Below are 12,290 nucleotides of genomic sequence, written 5' to 3' on the forward strand. Positions count from 1 at the left end.
TTTAAAAAAAAAAACAAATGTTTATGGGCAAAACTTGAGATTTGATCTATGAACTTGTCTCAAATCTCATTCTAAATGGACGTCATTAAGTATGCTCTGTGTACCTAATATGTAGGATCCTCAGAATAGTCATTCCCTGCCCAATAAACATTTACATACTACTTCTTCCATGTTATCCCGGGTCATTTAAAAAATCAAATAGTGTTATAGCACTCTGCTCACAGGATAATCATGTTTATTAGAGTTGCCAATGTTGTAGGGATGACCAAAGAAATAGTAAACACAGTTCCAACTTTATGGGCCTCAATATTTCAGAGATATGGGATTTCACCGATGTGGATAGACCCTTGATTGAAACAGTTTGCAACCTATCCTGTGCATCTCTTAACCATAAGCTCCCATAAATCCTTGACAGTGCATGACTAACAATGCAGCTCATGACTGTCCATTATTTGTATCTGGCTTATCTACTTTTCTGATCATACATGACTCTGTTGTTATACTTTCCTTTTTTGGTGGGGGGGGGGGTCAAGGCAATGGGGTTAAGTGACATGCCAAAGGTCACACTGCTAGGTAATTATTAAGTGTCTGAGTTGGGATTTGAACTCAGGTCTCCCTTACTCCAAGGACTGTGCTCTATCCACTCTACTAATATACTTTATGGACTAGGAAATTCCTCATCTGTAATAATGTATTAGCCTGATTCTACCCACAATGTGCCTCTCTTTTGCTCTTTAGGTAATACTTAGCTTCAATTCTTTGGAGATTATGGTATTTCATAATCCATCAGAAGAACATTCATGTTAAAAATATTTGTTTCAAATTTGAGCTTGGAATCATTAATAGACTATTAAATTTCTCAAAGATAATCCAGTCTATAGTCCTCCTTCTGTTCAGTTCTGGACTTAGCTCATTGTCTATTTGCAGTTTCTGTCCTAGATAAAAAGAGAGCTCTAGTGGCAGTTAAGTGGTGCAGTAGATAGAGCACTGGCATTGGAGTCAAGAGGACCTGAGTACAAAGCTGCCTCAGACACTTAATTACTTAACTGTGTGATTTTGAGCAAGTCATTTAACCCCAGCCATGCAAAAATCAAAAGAGAGAGAGAGAGCGAGAGCTCTATAGATCGCCTGTCCAACTGCATGGCATATTCTGGACAATAGATATTCTTTAATCATTTGATTTTTCTTGGATGAATACTGGATGGGTTGGCCACATTCTTATAAGCAATTTTGTTTCTAATTTATGAGTCTCTTCAATATTCCATGGCTTGCTGTGAGTAGCATAATACCAATAAAAACAGGAATACCTCACCGCTTATATCTCTCTTACTTGGACTTAGTAACAGAGATCTTCCCATGTTGGTGGCAAATCCCCTTATTGGGAGCTTAATTTTTCAAGAATCTTAGATGATTCTGATATTTCAATGAGATGCCTTGTTGGACAAGTAAAATATTTTGAAGATACCCAGACCTAAGACCCAGCAAGCTAGCTATAGCCTGAGTTTTGATTTACAATTATCCATTGCACTCTGGATGATATCACCTGCTAACAAGGTGCATTGCTTCCACCAGGATCAGGTATTCACTAAGGAATTTAGTTCCCCTTATTTCTATTTTTTTTTTATGTTTTTGCAAGGCAAATGGGGTTAAGTGGCTTGCTCAAGGCCACACAGCTAGGTAATTATTAAGTGTCTGAGGCCAGATTTGAACTCAAATATTCCAGACTCCAAGGCCGGTACTCTATCCACTGCACCACCTAACCGCCGCCCCCCCCCCCCTTATTTCTTAGGATCGAGTTCACAATCCCTTTTCCTTATAACTACCAGGTCCTGTAGTCCAGTTCTTGTCACAGAACACCAAATTTTGTACCCCTAAAAGAAATCATAACCCAAGAGACTAGAGATAAGAACTATTCCCATAGGACTCAAAAACAACTATATTGTCCCAAGAAATTCCACCAATGTGAACTGTCTCAGAACCTAGAATGATTGTGTATTGGCCCAATCACTTTCAGGTTTATAAGTGACCCCAGACTTAGAAGCATTAGACTATTCTTCTTAGGAGGAGATAGAGAAGGGTCAGGGCCTTCCATTTAAAAATGACATTTTCCTCATTCTGAAATTATTTATATTTCTGTTTGTGTCCTGACTCTCTTGTTTCTAACCTGCTCTGTGCAACTCCAGTCACCTACAGATTAGAGACTAATTCCAATCCAGTTGACAAGCAAAACTTTAAGCAAGCATTCCCTCTGTTGAATCAATACTTTTTAAGTTTTATTGTGTTTCTGAATTTAACAAATATCACAGATAGAGAATACTTCCACATGGAAATTGGTATAGAGAAAGAAAAAGAAAATTATATGTGAAACTCCTGATTTTGTACAACTTGGTTTTTTTATCTCAAGATTCAGTGTTACTTTAAAAGCTACACTACTTCTTGATTTCCTTCTATTCTCATTTATACAGAAGAAAATGTCAGTGACCTTTTCTTTTTTTCCTCTTTTAAAATGCCTTTTAAATAGTCAACAAATAAGGAGAAAGGGATCTTGTAATCTTATACACTCTAGATAATAGACTGACTATAAAAATGTTTGTAAGCTAGATTACTTGTGAGAGCTTGTCAGTTCTCAAACTTTAGTCAAGTATACTGTTATCCTCAAAAAAATTGGGAAAAGTTAGAAAATTTGGGATATAAATCAATGGTTAATTGATATTCTCATACAAAACATACTTTAAAGAAATTCCTTCTCTTTAAATTATATTGAGTATTTTATGGAAATATTTTTCTATAAAAAATAAAATATTAAAACTAGATTGAAAATATTGTAGGGGCATATTTGGAAAGATAGGGAAAAATTGATGAGGAAATGACAGCTATTAAGGAAAACATTCAAAAAGGATAATGATTTAATGATGCTTTTATTGTTGTGCAGTTGTTTCAGACTCTTCATGACTCCATTTCAGGCAAGCAAAGTTAAGTGGGTCACACTGCTAGGAAGTGTCTGAGGCAGGATTTGAACTCAGGATAATCAGTCTTCTTGACCCGAGTCCCCCAGTCTGGGTCTAAAGATCTGTTAGAGGAGTAATAAATAAACAGTGAGGATAATGATAAATATTCATTCTGCATTCTAAGAAATTTTGGCCTTGCCATCTATCCACTCTACAATGCATGGTAAGGGCTGCTAGCATATCTATTCACCTCCAATGAAACTCTGATTATAATATGAGGTCTTTGAGAGAAAAAACCCTCTTTACTCTTCTATTTTTATTGCCAGAAATGAGCATTTACTGTGCTTAGCACAAAGTAAGCACTTAAAACATGCTTTTCCATTGTAAGGCTTCCAGTTCCAAGCCTAGATGATTGGGGAAATGATGCTACTACCAAGAGAAATCTAGAAGGAAGTTAATGAGTTTAACATGTATGTATTAGGAAATTTATCCCAAGTAGATATATGACAAGAAGTCAGAAACTGAGCAAGAAGTGGAAGTGTTTTTAAAAAATCAAAAAACTAACTTAAAAAAGAGAACTTGAAGAAAAATGAAGAGAAGATAGGTTGATGGTGTGAATGGATATAATGTGGGATCTGTAGTCAGGAAGACCCAAGTGTAAATCTGACTTAAGAAACATCCTAGCTGTGTGACCCTGCATAAGTCACTTCCCTGTTACTTCAGTTTCCTCAGCTGTTTTATGGGGATATTAATAGCAGCTACCTCCAAGGGATATTGTAAAGATCAAATAAAAAAGCACACAGTAAGTGCATAATAGATCCTTCTTTCTTTAATGAAACAAAGTCAAGGGGAGAGAAGGGGAGGAAGTGCTAGGATTCAAAGCACAGCTGGAGGATTTATTTGGCAGAGTCCCATTTCAGACTGAAAGGAAGGATGCGGCATGAATGACAGCATTGAGAAAAGTGAAAGGAGTTAAATTCTTTAAGAAGACCTTAATTGAGCACTGAAGGAGAGGAGTCATCTATTACAGGAAGGGTTGGAGAGTGGAGGAGGGGGAAGGGATGAGGATAAGGGGAGGTGGGACAAAGGAGGAATGAATCTAGAGGTTCAAGGAAAGGGGAAATAGCTTGGAACAGCCATGTGTTGAAAGCAGTCCATTTGAAGAGACAGAAAATGCAAAACAAATGAAAAACAATAAAAAAAACAACTCATATAGTTTACATTTTTAAAACATTAACTTAGTCAAAATTAACAGCACTTACGGGTTTTTTCATCAGATAAGTATTTCTGAATTCCTCAGGGGTCAAATCTGAAAACTGGTTAAGTCCCACTGAAAAGAAGTTTTAAAAAAGTCAATGAATAAATAGCAGAGAAGGAATAATAAAATGCTTTACTCCCATGATCTTTTCAAAATTTTTAGGCTTTTTCTGGACTTTTGAGACTTAATTTTTTGTGTTATTCAGATACTAACCACTTTGAATTTGCATAAAAGTAGCTGGATATACATAAGACTGTTTCAGCTTGCATCACCTTATATCATTGGTATCTTTTTATCCCCTTTCCAAGCCATAGTGACTCAGGCACATGGCCTCTGATACCCCTTGGACTTGGAGTTTAAAAGCCTAAGCCTTGAGAGATCCTGTCCCTCACCCTAGGGAACACATTCCATAATCTGGCCAAAAAATGGTTGATGTTCTCTTAAGCTCCATTAACTTCCATGGCCTAAACATTCCTCTTCTCATTGTGATGCATGATCAAAAACATTTGAATTCACAATCACTCATTTATGTTGTTAATTATAATTTTCTTGGGCTAAAAATGAAATAAAAAAAAAAGTTAGTTGTATCCATGAGGTTCTATTCTCTAGGATCTTACTGAACCCATGAGTGGATGATATTATTAAAGACACCAACCATGAGCTTAATAAAGAAACAATATTTACAGGAATCACACAAAGGATCCCAAAATTTTGGTGGCCAACCAATCAGGCTACATATTAACACAGAAAGGTGGCACTGATTAAGTTATGATTCTCTAACCCACACATGAGGTCTGCTCTATGTTAGAACTAACAAAGATCCAATTAGCAAGAGGACTAATTTCTCCTCTTCTGACTTGATATTTTATGTTGTTGTCAGATATAGACATATAGATATATAAAACATTTCCAAAATGTCATACATATTAGAATATATTTGGCCTCTTATTGAGATAACCAGATCAGTTTCCTGCCTTCTCAGAATGGTCTTAACTCTGATTGTTTAAACAACAGTGAAAAGTCCAATTTGCAGGTGCAATTAGAAGAGAACTAGCCTGTTTCACAAATACAGAGACTGTCTTCAGATTTATAACTGGAGAGACACAGACCTTATTGAGGGAAGAGGCTAACATTCAGACTTACAAATCTCAATTAGAGACTCATAAAACAATTTTTGAACAAGAAGTATAGAATTAAAGAGTATTAGACTTAAACAATGGGTTCATGCTTCATTATCAAGAATCCTGAATTTCATCTCCCTGACCACAAGCTGTTAATGATGTAGAGAATTATAAATGCAACAATTTATAATCAAAAACAAATTCTATAATCTTAAATGCTGTTAAATCATGTTAAATTGTTGGAGGGTCTTTGCTCTTAAGATACAAATTGACTCCTATCGTTTCATTGTTTAATGTAAAATTTGTATCCTGTCTCCACATTCCCAATCCCCAACTTCCAAACTTCCACCTGGTTTCAGTCACCCCTTTTGCTCTCAGGGCCAAGATAAGGGGCAAGGCTGTAAAACATGAGCTGGACCTACTCTAAGGGGACTCTTTCTCTGGCCCAGTCATCTCTCTCTGACTGTCTTTCCTTAGCTCCCACTCTTCATCTCAGCCTCTGTCTACCAAGCAACCACACCTAGTCTTTTGTTATTCACCCTGTCATAAAGTGTTTTTTGACCCTTCAGGAGGAAAAGTTTTTAATCAGTTCATTTTGCTATATTTCTGTAATAAAATCCTGAGCAGTTTTAACATCCCAGAGAGCTCAAATTCTTTCATCCTTTCAGTGGCCCTCAATTTCTCAGTTACACCAAATTCTATCTTTAATTGGTGACCCCAAAAATCCAAGCAGCAACACTAACATATATTTCTCTTGACTTTATTTCTCCTAAACCTATCTTTATTGCTCATCCCAAGCTTCACTCTCTCAAGCTCTTAGGCATATCCTGCTAAACAATAATGGAAGAAGTCACAAACTCTATAAACTGGATACACTATTAATACCTATGTTGTGTAAATTTGGGCAAGTTCTCACTGCTGCTGAAGACAACTTAATCATCTCTGCTTGACTAAATACATCCCCTACAGGTTGTTGCAAAACTCTTAACTCTTAATCTACTCTCTCTCTCTCTCTCTCTCTCTCTCTCTCTCTCTCTCTCTCTCCAAATTCTTTTAGTTCAGGACCTTTTATACTTTACTGAAAAAGTAAATGCCTTTGATCAGGAATTCTCACTTCTCTAAACTACATCTCAGTAAACCTCTCTCTGTCACCCACCCCTCTTCTTTTACAATAAGGAAAAGGTGACTTCTCTCTTGCTAAGGTCAAACCCTCTAATAGAGCTCTGATCTTCTTTCTCTCCTCTTCAATCACTCCTTACCTACTGATACTTTCCCTGCAGCCTAGGAGCAAGTTGAAGTCTTCCCATAGGTACCTAAGGGACACTTGATTAGCCACTCTCTCAGAAAACTGCCCATATTTGCTGCCTCCAATCCTTAACTTTTCATCCTCTTCTTTTAAGCTGTATTGAGGAGCCATCACTGGGAAACTACTCTGTCTGGAGCTATCTATGCTCTCAGTGACTAGATGATTCTTTTATATGTTCAGTACCAGTCTCTCTTGAACTCTAGCTCTCTAGCACTAACTCACTGAAGGACATTACTCTCCCCCTGAATGTCCCTCTATAACTAAAAATTTCTGGAATGGAATTCAATGTCTTCTGCACCTAAACCTTACCTTCCTCAAATTTCTCTATTTCTGGACAGCCAATTTTCTATCCCCAGAAGCCCCCTCGACTCTTCACTCTCCCTTCTATTCAACCCAGGCACCAAGCCTTGTCCATTAATAATATTAATAGCTAATATTTTATAATGCTTACTATGTGTCAGTCATTGTCCTAAGTGCTTTTTAAAATTATTGTTAAGCAATTATTATTAGCTCATCTAATTCTCACAACAGCCCTGGGAGATAGTTGCAGTTATAATATCCAGTTTAAGGAAACTGAAATTAAGGGACTTACTCAGGGTCACACTGCTAGTAAGTATGTGAGTCTAGATCTGAACTCAGCTTTTCCTACCTTCAGGCCACTGCTCTACCTACTGCACCACTAGCTGTCAATTCTCATATTTTTTTCAGGGTTCTCAACATCTCTTTTCTGGCCTTTTTCAGTAGCCTTCAAATTGGAATTCAGGCTTCTGGTATTTTTCCTGTCCAGGCCAATCTGCACATAGATGCCTAAAGCAGAGTCTGACTGTGTCACTCACTTGTTCAGGACTTTTCAGTGACCTCTTATTGTGTCTTGGATGAAACACAAAACCCTCAGGAACTTCAGTCCATCAGTTCACTTCTCCAGACATTTTACAAGGTCCCCTTCATTTAACCAACATTCCTGTCATCCCTATCATCAACCAAATTGTCTATTGGCTGTTTTCTGAGTTCAGCAGTCCATCTATTATTCCTTCTCTACCTTTCCAGAGGTCACTATTCCTGCTGGTAATGCACCCAGTCCTTTCTTAGAATATTCAGCTGCTACATGATCAAAACAAATTAGTTCCTCCAGAAGCCTCTGTTTTTCTCCCTGGTTCTTACAAATGATATTATAAAAACCCTCTAGACTAGAAGCTTCCTGAAGGCAAAGGACTGTTTTTCCATCATAAACACAGTTACTTGACACAGTGCATAAAGCACTGGCTTTTGGAGTCAGAAGGAGAGGAGTTCAAAATCCACCTCAGAAACTTGCCACTTGCTAGCTCTGTGACGTTGGACAAATCACTTAATCCTGATTGCCTCCCATGCAGGGCCATCTCCAGTTGTCTTGATTCATATCTGACCCCTGGACCTAGATGGCTCTGGAGGAGAAAGTGAGGCTGGTGAATAAGCACAGTCTCTACCTCCCCCACTCAAATTCAATTTGCTTGCATGTCATGATATCATGTCCCTGATGCCATGGTGTTTTTCCAAAACAAAATGCAATATCATTATTATAGACACTGAATACAAAGCCCAGGACTCTATAAACACTAATATGTCTGCTTACCCCCACCCTACATCACCTCCTGGCCTGTGGCCCTCTTGGCTGCCACCTATAACAATAGCCCACAAGCCAGCATCCCTCTTGTCCCCAAGGAACCACTCACTATGACCCCTTCTTCTAGGACATAACTACCTCCCATTCATACTCTTTAGGGAAAGACCAGACCATCCCTTGGAGACACCAATCCTTTTAACTGGTTCAGTTAATTCTACAAACTTCTGAAAATAAGTAAATTTTCTTCATGCATAAAAACTCTTAGTTATAATTTAGTTTCATGCTTTGGCAAAACACATTACATTATATTCCCTGAATCTGGCACATAGTAGATACTACATGTTGACTGATTGGTTGAAGATTCCTCTAAACCATAACAAACCATTTCCTGATTGATTGATTGATTGATATACTTTGGCTTATACTCTTCTATTTTCAAACATTATCTTAGCACCTCCCCAGTTCCCAGAGAAATATTAAGAATAATTTTATTTCAGTACATGTGTATGAGTGGTTTCCAGCATTGTGTTCATCAACCATTCTCTTAGTTTCAAGAAAAATACGTAGCCTGCGTTGATACTCTGACGGTTCATATTTCTTGTTGAACTAGAAAAAAAATAAAGCAGCATAAAAAAAGGTAAATTAAGAAAGCAGCAAGAGGCTGACAAAATAAAGACTTCATTTTTTGGTAGAATAAAAAGGGAAGAACTTTCCTGCTAATTAATTTTATTAGACTAATGGATTTCAGCCATCTCAATAAAGTGAATATTTTAAAATGAATATCTGATGCCTTCAGTGAGCTAGTCATACTCTCTCCCAGAGACTTTTGCTGATGTGAGCTGTCTGACTTTGATTATCTTTGCATCCCAAACTGACCTAAACCAGATTTTCCATCTACAGTTCTTGCAAAACATCCTGTTACTGTGCCCCACCTGTTCTTGGGAAAGACTATCAATTCTTTTTTAATTCTTTTTGGTTTTTGCAAGGCAATGGAGTTAAGTGACTTGCCCAAGGTCACACAGCTAGATAATTATCAAGTGTCAGATCAAATTTGAATTCAGGTTTTCCTGAATCCAAGGCCAATATCCATTGTACCACTGTGGATCTAGTGTACCACTGTCCATTCTTTACTCTTATTCCACCCTGAAAATACTCTTTGTGGTTCTTAAGTATAATTTACCCCTACTTCTCCTAGGATTTGGGTTCCTTTGTACTATGTTCTGGAGTGCATCACCACTAAATGTCTAATTTTCCTCCTGATAAAAATTTTCTGCTTTCAATTCAGCTGGCACTCCCCTGCATTTTGAGAGCTTGGCTTCACTGAATTGACATTCTTAAAAAGAAAAGGTGGCTAGGCCATTAACATAATAGAGCAATAATATATTGAATATTTAAAGCAGCAGACCCTATGCCTACATTCACTACTAATTAAAATACATCATACTATAATTGATTAGCAACTTAGTTTTCATTAATTGACTTTTTTTTTGGCAAATATTGTTGAAAAAAACTCTGGTGATGAGTTGGAAAATACCTCCTCTTTACATCTGTGACTTTATTTCTTAGCAGGAAGTTTGTGATATTTAAAAAGTTCAAAAAAGAAGAAATAATCACTGACCTCTTTCATCCACGACTGAAAAAGAGCCTCATCTGTGAAGGCAAAAGCACATATTAGAATTTGGTATAAACCAGGTATTGATCTACAATCAACTGAACTAATTTTTTTTTAATTTTACGATCCAGTACTGTTTTAGTTATCTAGCAAAATGAAAACCCATTGGACACTTTACAAAATGTAATCTTTTAAGAACTAGCATTTGTGATAATCTCTAATGCAAATTACCAATCTAACTCTAGCAGTAGGAGGAGCTGAACTTAGTCCTAAAGCTTGAATGGTATCATTGGATATCTGTAATCTGTACAATCATTAGGCCATTAGATTGCTCAGTAGATAGAGAATTGGGCATGGAATTTCAAAGAGCTGAATTCAAATCTAGTCTAAAAACCTTACTAACTGTTGTGACCCTGGGAAAGTCACTTAATCTATTTGCCTTAATCCCCTGGAGAAGCAAATGGCAAATCATCCCAGACTGCTTGCCAAGAAAACCCCACAGATAGGATTGGCATGATATATATGGTCCATGGGTCATCACAAAACAACACCATACTTTAATTATCATCTGCATTCATTTGATCATCTGGGAACAAAGAAAAAGTAGGGTTCCAGATTAAAGGGAGGACTGTGAGGCAACATGAATTAATCAGAAGTAATTAAGGAAATAATACTAACTTCTAACCCTCTCTATCCCTCTAAAATATGGGACAGGGTTTTCTTGGATATCACATAGAGGTGTACTTAGATCAGATTTGTCTCTTGGACAAAATGCATCAGTTCTCTGGGTTACATTATCAATTTCAAAATTGTTGACTCCCCACAGCCAAATTTCCTTCAGTTATGATCTATTTTTTTTCAAGTCCCAAAAGCAATGCAAAACCCTTGGAAATTCTGGCACACCATAATATAAAGGAGTACTGCTTAGAAGCCAGAGGGCTTGGATTTAAATTGTCTGATTTATCCTCTCTGCCCTCAATTTTTGCATCTGTATATGATGGGTTGGATCTGAGATCCCTTTCAAGTCTACATCTCAGATTCTATGTTTCTCTGGAGAAGTCAGGAGATCTGAGATATAAGCCTGCCTGACCCTGCCTGCCACCAACTAGTTCTATGACCATGGTCAAGGTCTTTCACTTTTCCAGGTCTCAACTGGCTTTCTTTCAGTAAAAGGACAAAACTTCTTGGGTTCACTTTCAGCTGAAAAAACCAAAGGGTCAATGGTTTTAATGTTTGCCTAGTAATATTTGGCTTAACTGATGAACACAAGAAGGTTGGTCAAATTTAGAAGCAGGAACTCAAATTACAGACAGTAGAGTTGACTGCAGGGGTTTGGTTTCAGCCCCCAGAGGTCTTAGTTTCAATGGTTTCAAGCTACTGAACTACTCAGCAGCAGTCCTAAACTCTGTATTTTCTAAGTATTTGCATAGTAATTCAATCTGGTGCAGCACCACTTAAGTTATCCACCCATTTTACAAATGACAGGAGGAAACACTATTAGCATTAAAGGCAAAATATTAAACACCCTTAGCATTAAGGGGTGGGAGAAGGGAAAAGATGCAACTATCATGTGGCAAAATGAAGTCTGGTGTCTGGAGAACAGCTCCTAGGCCTGAGGCACAATGTTTTGTTTATGTCCTGTCTATTTTATTTTGTCCCTGACAAGAGGTTCTTGTGTGGATCAGTTTCTAATGTGATTTAGTAGGTTTAGCCTACATTTTTATTTCTCAGATGTTTCCCAGAAAGGGCTGTGTGCTTGTGGGTGAGTGGGTGTTTGTGTGTCTCTGTGGCTGTGTCTGTGTGTGTGTGTGTGTGTGTATGTATGTGTTTGGAATCAAGATCTGCTCCTTCCTTGGCCCCTGCACCTGGTCTGTCCCCCCAGGCTCCCTTTGACTGTCCCTCCTTCACTAAGTTAACTTGGAGCAAGCAGAAAGGGGACTTTGGCAACCAAGAATTTTCCACCCCATCTGCCTTACCTTCTGCAGAAACAGTGGGCAAGCTGGACACTCCATGGCCTAGAAAGAAAGCCCCGGCTGCGAGGAGCAGCAGCAGCTCACAGCGCATCTTGTCCGACAATGAGGTCCCGGCACACTAGACACTGTCGTAGCCTATGCCCTGGCAGTGGTGAAGAGGCTGCTGCAGCTGCTTCAGCTGCTCAGGCTGCCCAGGCTGGTTGGGCAGTGGCTTTATGTGTCTGGGTCAGGAAGTTGCTGGGAGGAGTTGCAACTCACTGGTGCAACAGAGCTCCTAAGATTTCACAACTGCACCTTTGATGGGTCCTGAAGGCCAGCCTCTGGGACAGTGATTTCTGACTGAATGAGGAAATTGCACCAGACTAAAGCTGTCCTGGGTTACCTGAGGCAACTGGCCAAGAGGAGACATTTACCTGCAGGTTACTCTCTCCTGGCCTCCAAGATGGGAATGAAATGTTTGACTCTGTGGGAT

The 12,290-nt window shown here is 38.3% G+C and overlaps 1 protein-coding gene across 1 annotated transcript; it reads right to left on the reverse strand.

Annotated features, from left to right (window-relative positions):
* Positions 1-2,899: 2,899 nt before the first annotated feature.
* Positions 2,900-12,028, reverse strand: LOC141521455 (pro-cathepsin H-like). Its single transcript, XM_074234036.1, has 5 exons — positions 11,822-12,028; positions 9,852-9,883; positions 8,734-8,839; positions 4,211-4,278; positions 2,900-3,070 (listed from the first exon to the last, which is right to left on the reverse strand). The coding sequence occupies exons 1-5, from the start codon at positions 11,907-11,909 to the stop codon at positions 3,029-3,031; spliced, it is 336 nt and encodes a 111-aa protein (XP_074090137.1). The 5' UTR covers positions 11,910-12,028; the 3' UTR covers positions 2,900-3,028.
* Between the last annotated feature and the right edge of the window lie 262 nt (positions 12,029-12,290).

The sequence above is a fragment of the Macrotis lagotis genome, chromosome 4, assembly GCF_037893015.1.
Source record: "Macrotis lagotis isolate mMagLag1 chromosome 4, bilby.v1.9.chrom.fasta, whole genome shotgun sequence".
NCBI lineage: Eukaryota > Metazoa > Chordata > Mammalia > Peramelemorphia > Peramelidae > Macrotis > Macrotis lagotis.

Bases quoted from the DNA above. Each gene is read 5' to 3' on its own strand.
- LOC141521455 (XM_074234036.1), bottom strand. From the start codon at position 11,909: ATGCGCTGTGAGCTGCTGCTGCTCCTCGCAGCCGGGGCTTTCTTTCTA. The intron at 9,884-11,821 runs GTAAGGCAGATG...TTGCCTTCACAG, and splicing joins GCCCACTGTTTCTGCAGAAG to ATGAGGCTCTTTTTCAGTCG. The intron at 8,840-9,851 runs GTCAGTGATTAT...TTTTTTTTCTAG, and splicing joins TTCAGTCGTGGATGAAAGAG to TTCAACAAGAAATATGAACC.